This window comes from Sinocyclocheilus grahami, unplaced genomic scaffold (assembly GCF_001515645.1).
Source record: "Sinocyclocheilus grahami isolate Dianchi unplaced genomic scaffold, SAMN03320097.WGS_v1.1 scaffold16.1, whole genome shotgun sequence".
NCBI classification, from domain to species: Eukaryota; Metazoa; Chordata; class Actinopteri; order Cypriniformes; family Cyprinidae; genus Sinocyclocheilus; species Sinocyclocheilus grahami.
The window spans coordinates 1,820,838-1,847,326 of record NW_015505195.1 but is presented as its reverse complement, the minus strand read 5'-3'; the positions used below and the strand labels follow the sequence as shown (position 1 = coordinate 1,847,326).

The window sequence follows — 26,489 nt, the reverse complement described above, 5'->3', positions numbered from 1 at the left end:
TGTGCTTTGCCACAATTCTGTCTCTGAGCTCTTCAGGCAGTTCCTTTGACCTCATGATTCTCATTTGCTCTGACATGCACTGTGAGCTGTAAGGTCTTATATAGACAGGTGTGTGGCTTTCCTAATCAAGTCCAATCAGTATAATCAAATACAGCTGGACTCAAATGAAGGTGTAGAACCTTCTCAAGGATGATCAGAAGAAATGGAGAGCCCCTGAGTTAAATATATGAGTGTCACAGCAGAGGGTCTGAATACTTAGGACCATGTGATATTTCAGATTTTCTTTTTTAATAAATCTGCATAAATGTCAACAATTCTGTGTTTTTCTGTCAATATGGGGTGCTGTGTGTACATTAATGAGGAAAAAAAATTAACTTAAATGATTTTAGCAAATGGCTGCAATATAACAAAGAGTGAAAAATTTAAGGGGGTCTGAATACTTTCCGTACCCACTGTATATGTCACATCTGGCTGTTAAGCTTAAAACAGTTTTTTGATGTGACGTATTTGTCACATTAAGAAAAATCTTAATGAGCTGCTCAATTAATTTAGCTGATTCAATTATTTTAGTGTTATATATTTACTGCTGCTCATTTCAAAGCATATTTAAAAAAAAAATGTAAACATAAAAATAATGTCAAATTAATTACATTGATAATGAAATGTACTTTGAAACTATTTTGCATACCTGTAACTAAAACAAGATGTCTATATCATATGCTGGTCCTATTTTAAGGTTATTTTATCTTTTTTGTAGTGAGAATAACATGAACAGAGGCGATAACGCATAACTGATGTGGTGATGCGATGAACTAACTAATCTGTTATGCATTGAAGAGATAACGCATAGCATGTATATTGCATTGCAGTAACTTAGTCCATTGTGCAGAGAAGAGATAACACATGACAGGTGCTTGTTGCACTGCATTGCATACAAGAACTAACTCTGAAGAGAAAAACATTGAAAAGAAAGAAATCATGTATGCTGTTGCATGGCAATAAATGCTAAGAACGAACTGTTTCATTGTTTTGCATACAATAATTAACTTATTGCATTGTGCATAGAAGAAATTAAAATGATAAAGGTGATAAAAATGGTTTGATCAGAGTGATCAAGTTTTTATTTCACTGAGCATTGTATTGTTTGTTTGTTTACAGTTTTATTGCACAATATACACATTTTTGCAATGTTATTGCACTACGTGCATGTTTAACCTCCAGTGTGAGGTAGTTATTTATTTTTATTCAGTTTGCACATTTTCAATTTTCAAAAAAACCTAAAAATTAATTTCTGGTTAAACCATATACTTGAATAGGTAGAATTTTAATATGTTACAAAAGAGTTGTTGTAAAATGTAATGGTCACAGTTCTATGGTTTTGAAATATGCTGTGGCAAAGTAAATAAAATGCAAAACTGTATTACTTCTGAAAAAGGTTTTTGTTTTATCTTCCCATAAAAGTAATAATTTTGATATATGTTGTGGAAAAGCAAATAAACATATCTAAACATAAATCATATATGTGTCACATTACAGATCTTTGACAAGGAGATGTTGTATTTCAGAAACAACTGCAGAAACATGTTATAAGTGGTCCATTTGGTCTGTTTTATATGCCGCATAATTTTCCTACAAGGGAAACCCTCTTATGGGTTAATTAAGCTTCATCTTTCAAACAGCACTTCTAAATTAAATTACATCCTTTTCTGATGGCATTAGAAAAAAAACACTATTTAATAATAAATTACTGATCTTAAATTTAAAAACAATTAAGTCATGTAAATAACTTTAGTACATTTCAAAATGGCCTCTAGCGCAAACAAAATTAATTGGAGAAGGAAAATCTTTTATTGTATTTTTATTCTCTTTTTCCCACCTCACCCTATCCCTTTTTTGCTCATTTACTCCCTTGGTTCTGGTCTTGCTGTCTTGTGTCTTATTTTCATTTCTGCGCTCAGCAAGATCAGTTTAGAGTTCAGTGCAAACAGACATAAATCAAACCATCTCTTTCTGAAGTTAAATTTATTTTGCTCTAAAATTTCAATCATTTAATCTACTGAACAAAACTCAATCAGATCACTGTGCATACAGGAAAAGATGACTATACTAATCCAGCATGCTTAAATTACATCTTGCTACTTCCGCGGGTAGCCATGATAGATATTTCACTGCAGCTAAAAATAGCCCAATGGTGCATTTTATCCGTTATTTCCATGCATCATTATTTTGTTTTGATTCAATCTGCAATTAAATCAAGCACTCTGGGATTATGAGCACTGTTGCTGCTCACCATGGAAACCAGAGTTAATTCAATATGTGAAGGTTGCTTAAATCACTGCAACACTTCTACAAAGCACATAGCAACACCAGACTGGTGGCGGGGTGATGCAGGTCTGTTATCTGTAACCAGAAATCTGCGGAGAGGGGGGAAAAAAGGAAAGAAACCAGATGATATCCATTCTCTCGTGATGGCAAGCCCACAGCAAACAGATCTAAATTAATTTCTATAAATAGACTTTCTGAGAAAAGAGGGGTCTCAGACCTCAATAATGATATACTGGTGCTAGGAGAGGGGCAACAATTATTTCTGAGCAAATGTTGACTTTACCACACACTGGTGCATATTTATATTGTTCAGAATGTCTGGCATAGTGTTGAAATGTAATATAAAAGGTTGTATGAGACTAGACTATTAAATTAGAGTTAATATATGTTACATTAGGTTTTTTAAGCCTGTATTTCAAGTTAGTATTTCATTAAAGAAATAGTTCCCCCAAAAATGAAAAAATTACTGAAAATGCACTCACTCTCGGGCCATCTAAGCTGTAGATGAATTTGTTTCTTCATCAGAACAGATTTGGAGACATTTAGAATTACATCACTTGCCCAATAGATCCTCTGCAGTGAATGGGTGCCGTCAGAATGAGAGTCCAAAGAGCTGATAAAAACATCACAATAATCCACAAGTAATCCACACCACTCCAGTCCATTAATTAACGTCTTGTAAAGTGAAAAGCTGTGTGTTTGTAATAAACTAATCCATCATTAAGGTTTTAACTTCAAGCCATTGCTTCCTAATCCATAATATTGCAAAGTCGTCTCAACTGAACCAAGAGAGAGAAATATGCAGGGATCAAGCACCATTTACAACCAAAAACAGTCCAAAACAGTTTTAAACAAATATGTTGGTGGATCTTAATGTAAGAAAACATGAACTTTTTTACTGGAGGAAGCATTTTTATGGATTATGGACTCATATTTTGGCCAGAAGTGACAGTTTAAAGGGGTCATATGATGCTTTTTTAAAGATCATTATTTTGTGTATTTGGTGTTACAGAATATGTTGACATGCTTTAATGTTCAAAAAACACATTATTTTTCAAATACTGTACATTATTGTAAGTCCTCTATGCCCCGCCTCTCTCAAACGCTTTGTTTTCTACAAAGTCCCTCCTTCCGACAAGCGCAGTCTGCTCTGATTGGCCAGCTGGCCCAGTGCATTGTGATTGGCCGAACACCGCAAGCACTCGTCGGAAATGTAACTCCCCTTACCATAATCGCGAGCTTCATCTTTCAAAATAAATGTAAAGACAGTAAATAATGTCATTAGTTTTACCATCAGTTCAAGCTTGAAAGGGGAACAGACACAGTAATGATGCAGTACACAAGCCGCGGTTAAGACAGCTGACTCCACTGTGATGTGACGCTGTCTCTCTCTCTCACACAAAGACACACACACACGATGCGCAAAACTCCGCATTTGAACAGTCAATAGCAAATACTTAAACTAATAACAAAACAGTAGCTGATTCAGAAGCGCCAGATTGTCATAGCAAAGTCAGAATTACCTCCTCTCCTAGGTTCACGAAACAGTCGTCCATAAAATGCATTGCTGTTCTGTTGTAAGTGATTTTAAAGATTCCTAAATGCATCTACTTTCGGAAGGCCAAATAAAGTGCTTTTGCTTTCGCCTAGAAACACACAGCGTCTCTCTGACATGCTGCTTCAACACTAACTGCGGTTACTGAAACCACGCCTTCTTTCTTTGCGTGCACATTTGGGTGCATTATGCAAATATTCCCATATAGTGACCTAGATATGTGGGGGCGTGTTAGAACGAGCCATTTTAGGGGGGCGTGGCAGAGTCTTAACTTTGATAAAGAATATCTCTTTGGTTTTGAGGCTTTAGTCTTTGCAACTTCAGTGATCTTATCTATGCACAATCAGCTTGTAACACTCCAAAGAGAAAGGAAAACTTGAAATCGCATCATATGACCCCTTTAAAGTTTTTTAAAAAAGTTAAAAAAACACAGCTTTTCACTTTACAAGACATTAATTAACTGGACTGGAGTTGTGTGGATTACACGTGGTTTATTGAGATGCTTTTATCAGCTGTTTGGATTCGGATTCTGACGGCACCCATTCACTGCAGAGGATCCATTTGTGAGCATGTGATGTAATGCCAAATTTCTCCAAATCTGTTTCGAAGATGAAACAAACTCATCTACATCTCGCATGGCCTGAGGGTAAGTAAACATTCAGCAAGTCTTCATTTTAGGGTGAACTATTCCTAGCATCACCATAGCATCCTAAACTGAAGTACTGCAAACATAGTTGCAATCTGAATCCCATTTAGAGTTATCCTTATCCATTTCCCTAGTCTGCTCTACAACTAATCACTAAATAAATAAACATGTGGTGCAGACCACATGTTCCTCAAGGCAATGGAGCCATTGCTCAGTGTTGACAGAGATCTAATGCGGTGAGCAGGCAGGCAGTCGTAAAGAAGTGTGATTTGTCAGCGCAAAGGTTATTCTGTCACCCCTCCCTCCACCCAAAACACATAAGGGAACAGACAGGTTGACGTTAATGTTGTCTCTATTCTCCCTGGATTACAGTGTCAGTCCAGTAGGAGCAGAAATAAATAAACCACAGCACTAATGTAGGGGGCTAATCCTGTGTGTGCAGAGGAGAAGGTAATACAACACCTGACATTTATCAGATATTCTGAGACAAGAACCGAAAAAGACTGAGTTGGCAGAGGGCATGAGCTCTTTAGAGACAATTTCAGCTGATTTCAGCCTTACACTACTGGTTGAGTGGGAAATCAAAAGGGCAATGGGAAAAGAAATTACATTATATGGCATCTAACAGCCTGGAAACGTGTAAAACTCAAGTTGTATTTTTGCATGACCAACTGAGAGCTTTGGTAGATGTCTGCATGCATTATTGTGTAAACACAGTGATGAGCATTCTCATCAGTATGCAGAGCAGTCAATCAGCTCCATGAGCATCATGCAGCCTTCATATTTTAATCAGGAAATTAGCCAGCCAGCTAAACTCCTCCAGAGTTGAGGAGGTTCGCATCAATTCTTTCCATGTGAGTGATCTGTGCTTTTCTGAGTTTATTATCCAATATGGTGAAAAACACTCCAGTCACAATCAATCGTGCACACACACAAGAGAAAGCTATATTAATAAAGACATCTCATAAGGTAGGGCATACACTGTGCGACTTCAGCTATGTTTTTGTTAAATACCAACTCTTACTGTACAATTTAATCGAATGCGATGTCAAGCCAAAGCTCAGGATTTATGTGTTCGCACTACACGGTCCATTCGTCGAGATGCAACTTGACTGCTCACACTGTATGTGAAATAAACACTTGGGACCCCCCGAACCCGGAACTGTGTAGCCTCCATGGCTTCCGTCCGTACCACACAAAATGTCACCATGGTTTCATTTCTGTTTTCATGCAGTTTAGGCCAGTCAGTTCGTAGTTCCGCTTCAACTGTGCGATACTCTCACGAGGCGCGAACAAAATTTCTGACATGTCAGAAATTCATCCGACCATCCGATTGCCAGTCGGGAGAGGCTAATCACCTCTCGTTATCCCCTGTACGCACGACAAAGCTGAAATTCAGCCCGACTCAAAAAAAGAGTCGCACAAGTAAGAATTCGGCTCAAACTTGAATGAAAATCGCAGTGTATGTTAGGGCTGGGTTTTGACACAAATTTCACGATTCGATTCGATTCTCATTCACAAGCTTGCGATTCGATTCGATTCCCAATTCAATTCGATATTGATTATTTTGGATATATATCTGGTACACATGCAAAATTTTCTCAAGGAAAAAAAATCTCTTAACTAATGCTGTAAAATATACACGAGAGTCAGTTGGTACTAAATTACTATAATATTTTAAGTTATATAACTGCTTAAATTACACTTAATGAAGTTTTTATAATAAAAGTTACAATTACATAATAATAATATGGTGGCCGTCATACACATTTTTAATTTAACATTGAAGAACAGTAAAAGTTATAATGAATATATTATATGGTGCATATATTTAGCAAAATGCTCCTCTCTACAGTTTATTTTTCTAGCTGACTAATGAGTTTATGGTCACCGAATATGTTTTTTTCTGAGGTAAATGTGAAGTTACGTGACATTGTTTACAAGCAGTTATATTGACGTCTTTGCGCGGCTGAAACACTGATTGATCGATTACATGAGACAGGATACGGACTGTAAAGTTGTACTCTTTCTTTTAACTTACCTTCGGATGTTTAGTGATGTTTATTTTGTGCTGAAACTGGTATTAATGTGGAGGAGATGATCAGTTCACGTGTGCTTCGCGCTGCCGCTTTTATTGACTCTCCACAAAACACTGAAATACAATGGACAGAATTTGAGACTTTGTTTCATATTAAAAGTACCAAAGCACAATGCTTATTGTGATTTATTGGATGGGAAGTGCCCTTCTATGTTCCGTCCATTAACTGAAAACAGGCTAGACTAATCGATTCTTGGGATTTAAGAATCTATATTGTTTCGTAAAAATGAGAATCGATTATAATCGAGATATCAATATTTTTTACCCAGCCCTAGTGTATGCCTGGCCTAAGAGAAATAGTTTTCAAATATATTACAATACATAGTAGTACACAAAACGATTCATAAGCTCTCAATTTGATTCCCTATTTCGATTTCATTTCATTTGGCACATTTTAATAACATATGACAGAATTATCTCTCAACTATTTCTGTAAATTAAATAAGAGATCTTCTAAAATGTTACATTATGAAATTATTACATTTAAAAAACAACAGGTACCAAACTACACAGTTCAATTGCAGCGAGTTCATTCAGTCAATGAGTCGGACTAATTAAAACTTGTGAGACTTTTTTAATTATTTACTAAAAGAGTCCATTTGAGAGCATCATTTGTGATTGAAACATTTACACTGGAGGAGTCATTTTGTCTTGAGTCGGACTGCTCTGGTCGCACTTTAAGTTGCTGATTGACTAAAAAGAATTGGCTCATAAGAGTCATTTGTTTGTGAGCAGAACTGCACTGATTGCACTTTATGCTATTGATTCACTAAAGAGAATCTGTTCGTAAGAGCCATTTGTTCATGAATCAGAAGTTTTGTTTTTTTTACTACGTGCAAGACACTAGAAGGACAAGATAGAAATACATGTGTTCTTGGTCTACTTTTATCTGATCACATTTAATTCTGACTGTTAACACAATCTCAACATTCAGTGCAGTCAAACTGTCTCTACAAACTTCAAAGGTCATGATTTAGGAGAGGAGCGAGCCCATGAAAGGTGAACTTGTCTCAATCTCCATGCGTCTCTTTCTTGTTCTTAGCCAGCTGCTTCCTCCACTTGTCTTTTCTTTGACACTAATGACACTTGTCTTAGCGGAAACACGCTAATAAGAACAAAACACTACAAAAATACCACTCAGTTTTACTGAAGTATAGGTACAGTCTATATATTTATTAAATCTTGTTGATTCCTGCTTAATCCCCCCCCCCAAAAAAAAAACCCTTGGTGTCGCAATACAGTCAGGATGTTCTTATATGTGGATGCCACAATACTAACCAATAAAATGCTGTTAATCTTTGCAGGTGAACATATACTAATACTCAAAACTAAGTTTGATAACACGTGAAGTCAGTTTATATGAGTCATATAAAGGCCTAAATCATATCGTGACCTAGCAACTCAACCAATGGTGTTACTTTGGGGTGGAGCTATATTTTTGCTTGACCAATGGCAGACAGGGAATGTGTTTCAAAAAACGTGTTCAAACACAGTCATTATTTTTGCATATCCAGAAGGTGGTGGTGCACAAACTCCACTTTAACCTTATTATATTTATTATTATTGTAATGCATTGTATAAAAAAAACAATGCTTTAGAATACCAATTCATGTAAAATGCATTAGATTTACAGGCTTAAAGGGTTAGTTCACCCAAAAATGAAAATTAGCCCATAAATTACTCACCCTCAAGTCATCCTAGGTGTATATGACTTTCTTCTTTCAGACGAATCCAGTCTGAGTTATATTAAAAATTGTCTTTGATCTTTCAAGCTGTTTCATGGCACTCAGCGGGTGTTGCATGCATCTGTCCAAAAGCACTTAATTAAAATGTGCCCATCCATAAAAAAAAAGTGTCTGCCCGGAACTGCTTCCGTGTACAACAGTGAGCGCAAGCTAGATTAAAGTGATTATTACGTTTTGAATATGGATATTTTTCTTACAAAAATGCATCGATTCGCTACAGAAGGCCTTTGTTCACCCCCCGGAGCAGTGTGAGACACTTTTTTGAAAATGAATAGGCGCTTTTTATTTAACTGCTTTTGGACTGATGCATGCAACACCCACTGAGTGACATTAAACAGCTTGAAAGATCAAAGACAATTATATATATCAAAGTTGTAAATAAAACAAAGATTTTTTGAGTATGTTTTACAAGAAAATGTTATTTCAGTCATTCTAATTCATGTAGTTTACCTCAATGTTACTTGCCATGTCTTTGTAATTTTGTGAAATTTACAAGCAATTTCTTTTTTTAAAAATATAAACAAAATATTGTATTAAAGGTGCAATATGTGAGACACTTTTTTGAAAATGAATAGGCGCTTTTTATTTAACTGCTTTTGGACTGATGCATGCAACACCCACTGAGTGACATGAAACAGCTTGAAAGATCAAAGACAATTTTTAATGTAACTCCGACTGGACTCGTCTGAAAGAAGAAAGTATACATATCCATATACACCTAGGATGACTTGAGGGTGAGTAATTTATGGGCTAATTTTAATTTTTGGGTGAACTTACCCTTTAATGGAGGTACATTTTTTCTTCTTCTGAAAATGTCGGTCATTAATTTATTTTTCTAATTTTAGCTACAATATCTTAGATTAGACTAGTTTCTTCAACTGACGTAGTATATGGACAGATATAATTTGTAATATTGGATATTCTCTATGGTTGCAAATAAAAGGATAAAAGGATCAATCTCTAAACATTTCCAGTAATGAGCCTTTGAATGTTTTCAGAAGAAATCGAACGGTTGAAGCGGAAGATATATTGCATTCAAAATGTCATCCACCACATTGCGAGCACTCAGAGATTGGAGAGAGTGCCACATAATATATGACACAGCACGTACTGAGACGGCGGGCACAGGTCGCATCTGCAGCACAGCAAGGATTTCCTCTTCAATCATTACCAGGTGCTCCAGACAATAAACTTCATTGAGCCTTGACTTTAATTTTATGGGACTCTCGAAGCACAGCTGCCCCATCACTGTTTCTTCAGAAATATTTTTTGTTATGCTGGTTGAAAGTCTCTTCACATCCCGATAGCAATCATTAATTTAAGTGGTCGATCCAAGCGTTTTCATATGCTTTCCTACCTGCCTGTCAACGTATGTATTAGCATACCTCTGGGCACAAGATTCGCGCAGACAGGATACGTCATCAGCTCATTCACGCACGCTGTGCACACAGAGCGCGAATGGCAGACAAACATCAACAACCCGATCTTCCTTACTGGTATTGTAGCACTTTTAAAGTTTTCTCACCGGTGAATGACACATGATGTACCCCAGCAGTCAATCCAGTCCTCGCGGCAGCTCGTTAGAAGTGAGATACGTGCATGAACTGTGTTCCGATCGATATGATCCCTACACAGTGTTCATTGCTCCCTACTCCCTGAGCAGAGGAAATCCGTTTAAGTTTACTTCACTTCGGAACATGGGCTGGAATTGGGAACCGCTGATGTAGCCTATTGTAGTAATGTTGTCTCTTGTATTCTGGTCTGTGAGAGTAAATGTGTTCAGGGGGCATGGCTTTAGACAGCGATTGCAGAGGTGGGATGTTCGCTTTCAGTGCTATCAGGCTAAAGTTAGCATTTTTCAAGATCTCCTACTGCACCTTTAAATGTCAAAAATATTTAATATTAAAATACATAGTTTAATATAAAATATATAGTATTAAATGTCAAAAACTTATAACAATAAAAATATTTGAAGAATGACTGTGTATGTGTCTCTTCAAATAATGTTAACCACAGACTTTATTTTACTCATAAATTGAAAATTGTAAATCCAAAACCAATTGTTTTTCAGTGTTATGAAAACCTGCTGATATACTACCTATTTTTTTATCATCATATTTTCATCAACAATATGTATTAATTAAAATCATGTTTGTTATTATTAAAGTACCATCATGATTTGCCTTATTTTTTCATTTTACAAAAAAAAGTTGTATCAACATGACATTTTATCAGCAATTTCATGAACTAAGTTAACACCATGAGGCTGTGTCCTAAACAATAATGCACTGGTGGTCATATATGATTGTTAGGCTGAGATTATTAAGCAGTCTGTGTTCTGCATTCAGTGCATGTCCTACGGAACAATCTTCCAAAGGTCATGAAATTAATAACTACAGTGAAAGACTTCAAGTCCTCTCAAGAATATGGCTGAGTAGGTGTACTTCTTAGTATTACATCTTAAATGAGTCAAAAGTGGTCGGTAATGAGATGTAGAAAGTGAACTGAGAGCAAAGATAAGGGTATATTTGTATATTTATACAGTGCAGGGAAAGACTAATATGTAATGTCTCTGCGAGAGATGACTAACAGGTTTCGAGTGCAGCAAGAAGCATGAAGCTTGGACGATTAATCAATACCGCAGGCAAAGGATTTCTCAGAGATTGCACATCCCACATGCATAGGGATGTCATCATGGAGCACCAACCAACTACTAAGAAAATGAAAGTGGATGAAAAGGATAACCTTCTCAATCTGTTGCTTTGACATGTGATAGAATACACAGGTTTCACCTTAAACATTCGCTGAAGCATTCAAATATTGAACCTGACAAAGCACACAATGGTGGTGTTAAGATTTTACTTTGAAAAAAGCTTTGTGTGTGTTTGTTGCTTAGGCTACAGCTGTTCAGTTTAAAACCTGGAAGCGAATTAGCATTTTCAAAGCATAGGTTCCCTACAGAGTTATTTAGAATAGTGGGTTTGATGTGATGAGTATAATACAGTCTGTAAAGTAAATTACACAAATAAATTTAATTGAAAAGTAAAAGAAAAGTAAGTCAAATAAATCACACACATTTCTATTAGCCCAAGTATTTAAGAAATAAAAACAAAAATGTATAATGAAATAGTAGTGCGCACAGTCTCTAAAAAACTCTTAAGAAGCAATTCTCTGGGAGTCATTTGAACACATTGGCAGAGGTTTTCACCTCTCACAAAACCCTTTTGGTCATCTTTGAAGAACACTAGGGGCCTGTTTACACCTGGTCATTTCATGCGTTTCGCTGATCGGATATCTATGCGTGTTGCATTAGCGCAGTCATATCTGACTATAATGTCAAATAGCCTATAACATGCTCTCACACATTTATTATTTTAACATTTTGGGAGGAGTAAAATTTACATATGTGGTTTCAACAACCAGATGCATTTACACTGGTCCAGTTTCGTCTGGAATGCGGCCCAGACCACCTCCTGAAGTGGTTTGAGCGATCGGATTTATATCCGTCTCGAATGCATTTCGGAGGGCATTTACACCTGGTCTTTTCACAATCGGATAACTATCCGATCAGACAAAACACATGAAGTGACCAGGTGTAAACAGCCCCTAGATGTCACACTAAATACTGACACAGCCATGCCCATGACTCCCAGAGATTTGCTTTTTTGAGTTGGATAGCAAGTTGAATGCGGGGGCAAGTTAATTTTATTTTTTATTTCTTTATTTATTCCTTTCAAATCTTGAATACATGAGCTAGTATGAGAGTATGAAAATAGCACCAACACTACTGCCCACTTTCAGTAAGCAGAACAAGGAAGAGTTTATGCTCTTGACAAATGTAGAATATAACATGTAATTAGAATTTATAGACTTTTGCTCTTCAAAAATTACTAAGTTGACTACAGCCTACTTTAAAAGGCAAGGTTAATCAATACGTTGATTATACACTACGGGGCTGTTGAATACTTGACTCTGATTGGCTGACAAACATTCTATGGTGTGCAATTATTTTCAGGAAAACGCACGGGTAAAGTAGTTCCAGGCAGGTCTTGACCGCATTACATGTCCATATCACTTCAACAAATGATTTCAGTTATTTCAAAGGTCCTTACAGCTTACAACAGCAAACGAACCAAAACCCACAACGACCCTGATGAAGCAAATAAATATAGTAAACAATCCGATGAAAACGACAAATTATTTCCATGTTTTGCCACAAAATTACATTTAATTATGTACGGAAAGCACATTCTCTTTCTCCCACGCTCTCTCTCTTACAAACGCACACACATACAGTAGGGCTGGGAAAATAAATCGATGCATCGCAAATCGAGAAATGATTCAGCATCGATTCTGAGATCTTCCGAATGCATCGTGTTTCTTTCTTGAATCGATTCTGAGCTTAGTTTTGAACAGCAGATGGCACTGCATGCTTTAGAAACAGCCGTACTCTGCTTGTTTCCAATAAAATTAATAAATTCAGATTCATAAAATTCGAAAAGGTTGAAGCGAATTACAAAGGTGTTCACAGTGGGCTGTGTTTACATTAATCTCGTGTCATAAAGGCATTCTGAGCTGAGGTGACATTTCATGACTCAGCCGAAAGCACAAGCGCTCTTTAGCACTCTTCTTCATGAGCATTTGAGTGTGCAGATAAAAACTAGATTAGAGTGCCATCTGCTGTTAAAATCTAAACTCAGAATCGCGATGCATTCTGAAAATCTAAGAATCGATCCACGAATCGATTTATCGTCCAAGCCCTAACATACAGTACAGACACACACACAAAAAACATACACACACACAGAAGTGTGTCAGCGGTGCTCTGACGATTTTATTAGTAAAGCTAGTAAAATAGCTTAGCAACTTAAAAACTACATGACATTTCTCACTAGCGAGGTAATAACTGCCGTTGTTGGAGCAGATGAACTTACAGTTTCGCTATTAGTTGAGACACTGCTGCCAAACAATGTTGAGAGATGCACAGACTCAGGTAATTCACACACGCTTAATCTCTCCTTCTCTATTAGTCTGCTATCAACGACTCAAACCTCCGTTACTAGGTCTAAAATGACGTTTTGGAATTAGCAACGGAGGCGTGGGATGAAATGTGTAAGAAATTAATCCTACACACAAGAGCGTTTTAAGGACAAAAACCTATTACAAATATTACATATCAATTATGAAATATGTATAATATACTGTATCACATTAAATATTTAATATGATACAGTATATTATACATATTTAAAATATTACTTTAATTTAAATATTTACTGTTAAAAATGAAAAATGTATATTAAATATAAAAATTCTGTTAAATGTCAAAAATATATAATTAAATATATAATATTCAATATTTAACAAATCTAGTATTTTATCTGTCAGAAATGTATAATGTTTAGGGATGCACCGATAGCACTTTTTCCAGTACTTGCCCGATACCGATACTTTTATTTTTGGTGCTTGCCGATACTGAGTACCGATACCGATATTTTTATTGCATTTGTAAATTGTTTTAATATTGGGTACAGAAACCAAAAGGGTATGTATAATGTTAGTTGGTTAACTTCATTTATCAAATAGATACAATCAAACCAAAATGTATTCAGACACCTTCAACATTTCTCACATTATCACAGTTTATTCGCTATAGTTTAGAAAATGGTAATAAAATATAACAAGAACTCAGAGTTAAACTGTGTCAGAACAAATTCATCTTGATAATGTTAGATAATTTTGATAGAAAGGTATGTAATAGATTACAATCAACCAAAAATTATTCAGACAGCTGTTAGTATGACAGTATTTACACAACTATCAATACTTAGTCGGGCAACCCTTAGCCTTAATGACAGCCTGTAGTCTCCTGGGCATGCTGTCACCCAGCTTCATGCAAACTTGAACTTAAATTTTTTTCCCAGACTCGGTCCGAATCCTTTTTAGACCCAAATTTGTATAAATTTTACTGGTAGTCCACGGTATGAAGAATTTTTGGGTATGATTTGTCACAGTTAACTTTATTTTGCTATCCTCACTTACATAAATGAACTATAGTGTCCTGCACCCACCGGTAAAAAAAATATAAAAATTATACCTGGTCTCTGAATAATTTTTGGTTTGACTGTATATCCTTCAGTTATTTTCACACTTAATTATGCCCATTAAAATGTATTTTACAAGTTTTTGTTACTTTCACTGTTCATTTTTTGCTTTGTGGTACATCATCTTTAATTTAACAGCATTAGAGCTGCTCCATTGCAGCAGCTTAGTACTGTAATCACGCGCTTTGCTGTAATAATGCAGGGAACCACTCGTTATAAATCTCCTAACTGTGATATTTTCAGAAATAGAAGTCGTGTTTTTTCATCTGAAACGTACTGCGATTTATATTCCAAAGCCACTCATATAATGCAGAAACGCTCAAGCAAGCAAAACACGTGCAACGCGTGCATGTATTTGTACTGATGCAGAATTAGAGGGACAGGTACAGTACAGCCTAGCGCATTTCATACAGACTGTTAGTTTCACTTTCGGCGTTTGGTATCGGGGCATTTTAATGAGTACGAGTACGAGTACAGGAGACCAGTATCGGGCCCGATACCGATACCAGTATCGGTATCGGTGCATCCCTAATAATATTAAATATTTTTAAAATTCTAATTTCTTTTCAAGTAATCATAAATCAAAAGCTGCTATTTTTGAAGAAAACCATGGTGAATTATCCATCTGAGTTGGCCTGCAAATCGATGTCATGACTGAAAAGCTCAACAGAAAAACCTGTTTAACAACCAAATGCTGCAACACCTCCTAGATGCAGGATACCACGATACGACTCTGGAATGATGACCGGAAAGCTCAGGATCATTTATGCATCATTTCCATTTCAAACAAAATTGTACCTTCATTTCAGCAGCCGCACAGCAGAGCATCTGGGCTGCCAGTGCCCTTCCTTTTTCCTGCCCACATTGATTTATTATTTTCTCTTTTCAGGCAGCTCTCGGTACTCCAATCTTGTGCCAAGCCCAAACTCATGCACAAAGTCTCAGTTCCTTCCGGGAGACCTTCAGCTTGTGAAAACCACCCTGAAAATCCACATAGTTTAAGGATACTTAAAGCACAAAGAAGTGGATTGTGACCTCACTGTTATGGTGTGGCCATGGAAACAGACTGGCTCTCAGACTGTAGTTCATCTACAGTAGCTCTGTTTGTTTGAAAATGACTTTAACTCTATTTGGGAATAAATGACTGGTCTGTGAGTTAATTCAATTGATTATTCATTTAAAGGAGATTTAATTTTAGTGTTTCCTCTGCTCAAATCCGACTTGCCGCTCATTACTGGGCAAATTACACATGGGTGGAAGAGATAGGGAAAATTATGGAAAAGTAATTTGCATAATTACTGCTAATAAACAAATTGCACACTGCAGATGTGCAAAATGATTAGTGTACACTATCTATCTATTAAATAGTGAAAATGCAATTGCATTTGCGAATTCTGGATTCAGTTCAAATCCACCCTGCCAGAGACACATATCTAATAGTTCAACTATTTAATTTGGCACGTTGTCTTAAAAATGCAGTGGTTGTAGTTAAAAACAGAGTGAAACACATTATAAAGGCTGAAGTCATCTATCTGTAAGTGTACAAAAAAAACTAAACAAAAAATATGGATTGGATTCAAATAGAGAAATATCATGCATCACATTAATTAAAAGTATTTTATTGCACAAAGCTATTAGTGCAGCAAATATTCACATTCCTCACCAAAAAAAACAGAGATTTATGGATTATTCATAGTAACAGGTACATTGCTCACAGCAGGCGATTTGAAATCTGTCACTAATTGTCTTGAAATTTATTGGTGAAGCCTGTGAATTTGTTACACAGCTGGTGTTTTGCAGCTGTGCTTTAAAAAGATTGAATTTAGAGACACAACTTTAAAGAGAGAACAAACAAGGGGCTTTTAAGCTTTATGATGTCTCAAATGATATGCATCTTATATATATATATATATATATATATATATATATATATATATATATATATATATATATATAAATATATCTTATATATATATGTAAAATTATCTAGAAGAAATTACATTGTCATGTTGTATTTTGATGAAAGTCGGATTATATCTAAAATAGTAAAACATTTATTATTTTACTTTATTATCACTGAATTATATGTGACCCTGGACCACAAAACCAGTCATAAGGGTCCATTTTTTTGAAATTTTGATTTATGCATCTCATGTATAATAAGCTTTCCATTGATGGTTTGTTAGGATAGGACAATATTTGGCCGAGATACAGCTATTTGAAAATCTGGAATCTGACGGTGCAAAAAAATCAAAATATTGAGAAAATCATCTTTAAAGTTGTCCAAATGAAGTTCTTAGCAATGCATATTACTAATAAAAAATTTACACAAGCGGCGGTGCGCCTCTTACTTCAGGCGGATAAAATATGAACCACTAGGGCGAAAGCGTAACTGTTGAATATTTTGCTATATTTACGGTAGGAAATTTACAAAATATCTTCATGAAACATGATCTTTACGTAATATACTAATGATCTCAGGCATAAAAGAAAAATCGATCATTTTGACCCATATAATGCTTTTTTTGGCTATTGCTAAAAATATACTCAAACGACTTAAGACTGGTTTTGTGGTCCAGGGTCACATATGTTTTTGTTACTTCTCCAGACTCCTTAGCGCGCCCTTCACATCCCAGTGCAAACTGCACTAAACCACATAAATCCTTGAAAAGTTCCTCCTCTAAATTCATTCCCTAGTAAGCACTGCTGCTGAAAATATTACATCTAATTGACCTCACAAATCAACTAATCAGTTGGTGGATGACTAGTCCACCCTCCTCCTGACCCATCTCTAACATGCACATGCACATTAGTGTGTGTGTGTGTGCAGAACAATAAAGCAGTTGTGTGCACTGACTTGAATCAAACTGCCTGCTAAGACAAATCTGAAGTGCCAGTTTATGTAGCTATGCATCAGTTCACAGCATCTTCTCTTCTGTACAAAAGTCTGCGGCTTGTCGTCGACATGAGCTTCTGTTGTCTATGGCTGATAGTCACCCTATTGCATCTCCAGAGAAAACAGAAAATCGCTTTGATCAAGCTATTGCCTTCTGTGGGTACAGCTCAAGCCACCCACACATTGCTGTTCTGCAGGGTGCTTGGCGGAAAGCACTGCAACAATGTTGCGAGTTTGCCTCGTTTTTTTGTAATACCTCGGGTTTGCATGTACGCCTGCTATCTACTCGCTGCTGGTTGACTCGGACACCTCGGCTAAAGTCCATCTCTTCCCACCCACACCTTTTTTTTCCCTGCCTCTCCAGCACTTTTGAAACATTTCCTCCAGCACGACGCGTGCTCACCCCTCATCCATATGGAATCAACATTCTCGTCGTCGACATGAGCTTCTGTTGTCTATGGCTGATAGTCACCCTATTGCATCTCCAGAGAAAACAGAAAATCGCTTTGATCAAGCTATTGCCTTCTGTGGGTACAGCTCAAGCCACCCACACATTGCTGTTCTGCAGGGTGCTTGGCGGAAAGCACTGCAACAATGTTGCGAGTTTGCCTCGTTTTTTGTAATACCTCGGGTTTGCATGTACGCCTGCTATCTACTCGCTGCTGGTTGACTCGGGCACCTCGGCTAAAGTCCATCTCTTCCCACCCACACCTTTTTTTTTCCTGCCTCTCCAGCACTTTTGAAACATTTCCTCCAGCACGACGCGTGCTCACCCCTCATCCATATGGAATCAACATTCTCGGCTCTGCTGCTGTGAAAGCTAACAGTGATTTCAGCAAAGCTTAAGAGTCCTTCAGCTGAAATGAGTTGAGGATGAGAAAAGGGACATACGGCAGGAAAGAAAAAAATCAATGTGTGAGGCATTGCAGTGTCGGTATGGGAGCTTCAGTTGTGGGGCTTTTTATGGGTGAGCTGCTGGGCTCACTGGATGATTTGAACTCTGAACTTCTGTGACACTGAAGACTGGAGCAATGGCTGCTGAAAATTCAGCTTTGCCATCACAGGAATAAATACATTAAAATAGAAAAGACGACATGAGCTTCTGTTGTCTATGGCTGATAGTCACCCTATTGCATCTCCAGAGAAAACAGAAAATCGCTTTGATCAAGCTATTGCCTTCTGTGGGTACAGCTCAAGCCACCCACACATTGCTGTTCTGCAGGGTGCTTGGCGGAAAGCACTGCAACAATGTTGCGAGTTTGCCTCGTTTTTTTGTAATACCTCGGGTTTGCATGTACGCCTGCTATCTACTCGCTGCTGGTTGACTCGGGCACCTCGGCTAAAGTCCATCTCTTCCCACCCACACCTTTTTTTTTCCTGCCTCTCCAGCACTTTTGAAACATTTCCTCCAGCACGACGCGTGCTCACCCCTCATCCATATGGAATCAACATTCTCGGCTCTGCTGCTGTGAAAGCTAACAGTGATTTCAGCAAAGCTTAAGAGTCCTTCAGCTGAAATGAGTTGAGGATGAGAAAAGGGACATACGGCAGGAAAGAAAAAAATCAATGTGTGAGGCATTGCAGTGTCGGTATGGGAGCTTCAGTTGTGGGGCTTTTTATGGGTGAGCTGCTGGGCTCACTGGATGATTTGAACTCTGAACTTCTGTGACACTGAAGACTGGAGCAATGGCTGCTGAAAATTCAGCTTTGCCATCACAGGAATAAATACATTAAAATAGAAAAGATTGTAATAATATTTCACAATATTCCTGTTTTTACTGTAATTTAATTAAATAAATGCAGCCCTGGTGAGCATAAGAGACTTCTTTCAACAAAATAAAAAAATCTTAATCATACCAAACTTTTACTGGTAGTGTATGTAGGCATGCAAGTATAGTTCTTATCTACTCTTTGAAAATATTAGTCAAGATTGTATATTTTTAAATCAGCAATTAAATCTGACAACAATGGTATCATAAATTTTGCTAGTCTTGTCCAAATATTATTGTGCAAAAAACTAATGCATTGGCACTTTCACTTCATTAAGCTGACTGGCTTTCTTTTTCTTTTCTTTTTTTTTACTAAAATGCAGGATTTCATAATTATGCATATTGAGAATAAAGACAGACTTGATAACCCTTTGACCACATTTTTTGTAACTAGTATTCACACCTTTCTACTCAACTGGTGTATACAGCCATTTTACACCTTACAGATATACTGCAAAACAAAGATGAAAATAAACTTTAAATGTTAGCAAAACAACCTTGCTTAAAATTTTATAACAGTATAAAAACAATAAAAGCATTATTTTTATATTTTATAATAAACAATTATTAATATTATTAATTAGTATTATTATTATCAGTAGAAGTAGTATTACTAACAAAATAAAAAACTTTTATTATTAGTATAAATAATAACAATAATTATGATGTTATAATAATTGTTGTTATTATTAGCAATAATAACAACAACAATAAAAACTATAAATCATTATTATTATTTTGATTATTAATAATATAACATGTAAATATAATAATATATATATATAATATATAAAAATATATAAAATAATAATAATAATAATAATCAGAAGAACAATTTATTACTACTAATAGAAATGTGTTAAAAATCAGTTCTGGTTATCAGTCATCAGCCATTTAAACATAACTTGCATGAAGGCCATGGAAAAAGCTATAATGAGCATTACAGTTTCTCTCGTTAATTTTTCTATAGTGGTCCTTATATCATTTCTGGTTCTCCTCTCCATTCTGCATGCATTCTTTCCATCTCTTCCACCCAACCTGCAGTGCCTCTTACATCACTCCTCACATTCTACAGTTCAAGACCTTTGGAAATCTCTCAAACCTTTTTTCTAACTTATTACTAAAGGTAACTCACGGCGCTGGCGAGCAGGAAAGGAAGGGAGGTGATGGAATCGTGACTGTGTGTACTTGTGTGTTTGTTTGTTGTGCATTCCTGTGTGAGCGAGAGTATGACTATGCCGGAGAGCGAGAAAACGAGCGCACAGCATGCATGCAGTGGTGCTGATGATCTGTATCGTACATTTGTAAAAATATCTCTAGTTTGTCTCAGTGTTAGAGAGAGGAAATATAACAAGGGGACTTGATTTGAGGACTGTTGTAAACGTTGCATCCTCTCATCTTTTCAAAAACGTACCATGACTGTGAAGTGCTGCTTTTTATCACAGTGGGCATCCAGCCTCATACAATGTCACATCCAGTCCAAATGATTCTGAATAAAAGATTCTAAAGCCCTATCTGGCCCGACAAAATCTAGAAAAGACCAACATTTGAGATGCATTGCCTTCCTAGCCATGATTCAAAAGAAACATTAATTGGCACCTAAGTCCTTACAAGCGATTACAAGCGATTCCTAATAAGCGATAAATTATTATTTAATTCTGTCATCTAACCATCTGCTCTTGCAAAGAAGACACATGTGGGTCATTCTCGTTAGGCAGTACCTTCTGAACTTGTGCATGCATTTTAATTTAGGAACGTATTTCAGGGTACGTCAGATTTACACATTTACAAAATAGCAAAAAAAGAACCGAAAAAAGCTTGAGTTTGCCATTGCTAAGTTAGCTTACATGAGGGTATTAATGTTTTGTTGGAAACCAGAGATGTGTGCCAACTTAGTATGAATATGTTAGCCATAAGGTTATCTATAAGCTAGTGTGTTCCAAAACAATGACAAAATTCGCATTTAGAAGATTAAAGCATTCAAATCTTTCTCTAAGCATTCAAAACATTCTATAACTTCCGCCAATATGGATCAACGATTCTGATGACATCACCCTGCACTTCAGCTGCTCGTCAAACATTCTGTCCAATCAAATGCTCTCTAGAATCTGAAGTGTCCCACCCCCTACACTATAAATAGACGCTGAAGCTGCGGCTGTAATTTGAACGCATGGAAGTAGAATTAAACTGAAATTCAACTAGGACATTAAAGTTGGTCAAGTCAAACTTTAAATGCTGGCATGACAAAGACTTGTTTAAAATCTTTGAAAAAAAGATGGACGGATGGATTGATCAAGATGGATGGATCAGGCCAATTCAATTCAAACTCACACTTCTTAAATTCTGTCCAACCCTTTAGCAAACCTTTTGATTAAAGAACCAGGAACATTTCTTGATAATTTTCATTTCAATTATACAAAATATAATTTTAGAAGTAAAGTGTTTTACACCCAGGGACATGGTGAAAACATTTTTTAATGTAAAATTATTACAAAATTCACTCCATGTTCACTTAATTGGAATATAAGAAACTAATGTTGTTTTAATCTGAAAAAAAATAATACTTAGTTTCATATTTTATCTTATATTTACTGTATATAGACATAATGTGGACATGAAAATGTACTGGAAATGTGAAATAACCAAAATCAGAGAGATTTCTATCCGAGGCCACCCTTGAAATCACCCCCCCTCCCAAATGGCAAAACCTCAGGCATCATTTCACTTGATTGATGGAGCCATTTTCCTGTGCAGGGGCGAAATAATGGCGTTAAAAAAGGCATTTGAATCCAACAGCTGTTGAGCAAATTGATCTCCTTTTTTACCATTTACACAAAACAGCTCCCACACCTCTGAAATGTGGGCCAATTAATCGCATCTGAAACACAGAAGGGATTTTTCCTCTTTTAGATGGGTAACATTTACAAAGGGATCTCTTGAGAGCAAAAACAGATACATCAATAATGTCTAGCTGTCTTAGGCAATTGACAAACAAGAAGCACTTTCTGCACAACAGCAATACCTAATTGCAAATAACAAGGGTGTATTTCTCATTATCGACAACACCATATACACTTGACTTGGAATTCTGAGTATGCATGTTATCACTACAAATTATGTCTGCAGATATGTGACATATGCTGGAAATATGAGGGCAAATGCACAAGGCCATCTACATTTAAAGCAGCTTTGATGAGCATAGACGCTGACACCTTGATTACACCCCTACGGTTCTGAAGGGAAAGCCATCTCTAACCAAACAAGCTAAAAGACCTTGGATGAGCGCAGGTTTTTAAATAAGGCCAGAGTGTTTCTCTGAAGAGAAATCATCTTGAGCGTAGGGATCAATATAAATTATTGCAAAATCAGTAAGAATGTACAAATGTGAGATTTCATTTGCATTAAAGTCAGCATGAAATGCTAATTTACCCAAGTATTTACTGGATGCATCTTATAGCTCTTACTGTAAACATTTCATCAGTGCATGTGTTTCATTTTTAAAAAGGTTCTGACCTCGTAATGTTTAATCAAAATGTCAAAACTGAACCTTCCGCTGAAAACGACAGACTTCTCTCAGGTGACGTATGCAGGACTACTCCAATCATTTAATCTGCTTAAAAGTGTATGCAGATGAACGTGAGCTTGAAGGGTGTTTGAAGGTTTGAGAGCAACACCAACATTTCAAAAACCAATCAACAACCAATGTATAGAACTAAGTCCTGTCCTAAATTTTTTTGGTTTCTGATAATCTATTGCACTTGGCTGTACATCACAAAATGGAAGAAAAGATCTGTCGCTACTTCCGTTACATCGCAGCTTTAAAAGTGACAAAGACACTCTCCGGTGTTGGATCCGAAATGGAAAAAAGGCCAAAGAACACCACTGAAATTCTGTTAAATGTATTTCTGAAGTGGCTTGTGACAGTAATCCAAATGGCAAGGAGGCAGCAGGAAAAGAAGTGTGAAATTAAGATGTAGAAGGCAATACAAAAATCCTTCCTGGAGCCCAGTATTCTGACACATTCAACAACCACAACAACAAAAAACAATTAGTTCAATCTCATTTCTGCTGGCAAAAAATTGGAAGATTAGGATACTGGAGGATGAAGTGCAATATGTAGTTATTAATCCCTCATCATTCGCCTTTAGGGGGAAGCCTGAAAGAGCGTGTATGCAGCTATGATTTATTCAACAGTGGCACGAGAGCATCTGCCAGGTGTTATGGAAAGACCGGTAATATCAAAGGAGAACATACACATTAATATTTGTTTGCCTGCACAGCAAAAAACGTGCCAGCGGGCTGAAAACGGCAGTCGGCACTCAAAGTGACGCAGAAACCAGCAGGTGACAGGTAGGAAGCGTATAGAAACGATTCCGAAAGACACAACAAACAACAAAACTTTTCACGCATATAAACTGCTTGACAAGAGAACAAAACATACATACAAATGCTCCTTTTTCCAACTCTTATAAAAAGCCACATATAAAAATACAAGAACACCCAAAAAAAAACACGGCAGGCACTGTCCTACCAAGTATGTGCCACGGTGAAGCGCCTCTGCTTGTGGATGTTGTTGTTGAGAAGCATCCGTCGGAGGAGACGGGGGGAGTTCCGTGGCGACAGCCGGGGCGAAATAGAGGAGGGCGAGCGGCGGTGCCCTCGGGGTCGCTCCTGCTGCAGGAGGTTCTCCCTCAGGATCTTCACCAGGTCCTCGTTCAACCCGACGTGCTTGGGCATGGGCGGCACTGCCAGCGTGTCCTGGTGGCCGACGGCCGCTTGCTGGGCCATCCTCACGCTTCACCCGTCCTTCTCCCGCTGCTGGGGGCAAAAACAAAAAAATGTCCACTGATCCAGCGGTAAACTCCCCAGGATGGGGGAAAGGAAGGGTGAGCGAATGAAATTGGAGCGTCTCTCCAAACCCCGTGTGGGCGGCTTGGCGCACGAATGAGTGACTGGAATTAATCGACGAAAGAGCAGGAGAGCGGAAGAGTCCGTGCTCCTGTCAGGACGACTGCCGAGCTGTGATGGTGTGCTTGTGAGAGAGAAGAGGAGAGGGAGAGAGGAAGGGAGGGAGGGAGGAGAGACAGAGCAAGCTGTCGATCTGCAGCGCTTCACTGACTGCTGACTGCAAGCCACCACTTTGCTTAAGAGCCATTCAGATTGTGTGTGTGTGTGTGTGCGCGCGCAGTATGAAGTAAGAGGCCACTGCTGCCAAAAAGTAACTTTTCTCTTTTTTCCCTCTCCGTATGTTCTTTGTGTAAATCTGACTAATTTATTACAAGGATGTGTGTTAGTATGGGTGTGTGTCCAAAGAAAATAATGTGTGTATTTGCTTATCCTTTGATCACTGAGCAGCTGTTCTAAATATGATTTTATGATGTAGACTTTATGCTGCCAAACATGTCACAAAAAGAAAAGCCTCACAAGGTAAGGAGACACGAAAATGAATAAATCCTGACAGGAGCCGGCTATAAATGTTTCTTATGATCATCACAGCATGCTTATTTTAACAGCTGCAGGAAAGATATAAAACATCTCTTGTCATTTCTCCTAGAAAATGGAGACTTTTACTGAAAGCGATAGTTCACCCAAAAATAAAAATTCTGTCATCATTTACTCACCCTTGTGTTGTTCCAAACCTGTATGACTTTCTTTCTACTGTGGAACATGAAAGAAGATATTTTGAGAAATGGCTCAGCGGTTTTTTTTTCCTCCATAGAAATGCAAGTCAATGGCCTCAAATCTTTGCTTCCCAATGTTCTTCAAAATATTTTCTTTAGCTTCCCCCAGAAGAAAGTCATACAGGTTTAGACTGACATGAGTGTGAGGAAATTATGACAGAATTTTTGGGTGAACTATCCATTTAAATTTCCTAAGATTTTTCTCCAAAGAATAAAATCCAGTAATATTACATGATTATGAGATCTCCGCAAATGTCTCAAACTGTGCTCAGATTCTTCTGAGACTAAATATGCTACCATCTCAACATCTTTTTTTCTACTTTTATTTCTGTTTTGACCATTTCTATAGCTTAAACTGTAGAAAATGGCACTAGCAACTCCAAAGTCATGGGGTTGAATCCCAGGAAATGAATGAACTGATAAAATGCATTATAATGTAACCTTCAATGCAATGAAAGTCACTTTGGATTACCAAATGCATTAATGTAAATAAAATGTAAAGTTCTCCTTAGGAGCAACACCTGAGACTAATTTCCAACTTACTCATAACTAAGAACTCCATTAAGTCTCCTGAGCTTGAAAAGAGCAACCCCTGAGCAGCTGTATCAGCATCTCTGTATGATCTATTTACCATTTAGCGTGTAAATGCTAAAATCCATAAATGACAGAACTTTTTCCAAATCTATTATTTCTATGCTTACTTGCATTTTTATCCAAACGCAAAAACTCATTCTCAGTTATACCAAACATAATCATCATCATACTAATTAGACATCAGACACAACATCGCTTGAGGTCAACAGCACTTCTCTGCCTGTTCCTTTCACCTTCACTCACCTGAACTAGTGATACTATCATAAGCTCCTATTGAGTTCTAGTCATTTAAAAGATGCTGTGACCCGAAGCAATTTAAAGTGCACTTCTAACAGGAAGAATCATCACTGTAGAAACCTGGGGCTGCTGTAAGCGTTTTGCTGAAGCAGGGTTTCTGCAGACTTGAACAAGTTAAATTTAAGACTTTTTAAGACCTTTTTAATACCACCTTATATGAAATTTAAGACCTAAACCTGTAATGGAAATACACATTTTATTACATACATATATGTAATATTTAATGTGTATAAATTAAAAAGAAAACAAAATATCAATGCTGTAATAAATGGTATTTATTACTACGATATACAGTGAACTTTTCATGTCAGCAGACAATATTCCATACAAAATATCCCCACAAAATAACTGCATCACTAAGATTTTTGGTGGAGTAAATTTATTCTGAAGCAATATTTTCATCAGTGTTCTATAAGCTTTTACATACTTAAATCTGCATATTTACCTTTACAAAGGCCTATTTTTAACCTTTTTAGATGTATGCATCATCTTACAAATTATTACAATTGATCAATAAATTAAATATACACTATAGGGCTGCTACCAGTCAGATTAAATAATTTACACTGCAAACAACAATAATTACAACTGCAATAAATAATGTTATAAGATTAATGTTTTAAATGCATTTATGAATATACAAATAAGAAATGCTGAGGGGAAAAATGCATACTTTTCAACAAACTTCTCAACTAAACTACCAGTAAGTGGAGGTAAGTCACTTAATGGGTGAGTCACCGAGTCATTCATTCAACTGATTGAGTGTGTTATCATGCTGG

The 26,489-nt window shown here is 36.9% G+C and overlaps 1 protein-coding gene across 1 annotated transcript in view; it reads right to left on the bottom strand.

Moving 5' to 3' along the window:
- Positions 1 to 23,971, bottom strand: part of LOC107548338 (cAMP-specific 3',5'-cyclic phosphodiesterase 4D) — a 103,978-nt gene extending 80,007 nt beyond the window's left edge. The window contains exon 1 of the mRNA XM_016228987.1: positions 23,670 to 23,971. Coding sequence (XP_016084473.1) covers positions 23,670 to 23,926 — 257 coding nt within the window. The 5' untranslated portion in view covers positions 23,927 to 23,971. The remainder of the gene's footprint in view (positions 1 to 23,669) is intronic.
- Positions 23,972 to 26,489: the final 2,518 nt, after the last annotated feature.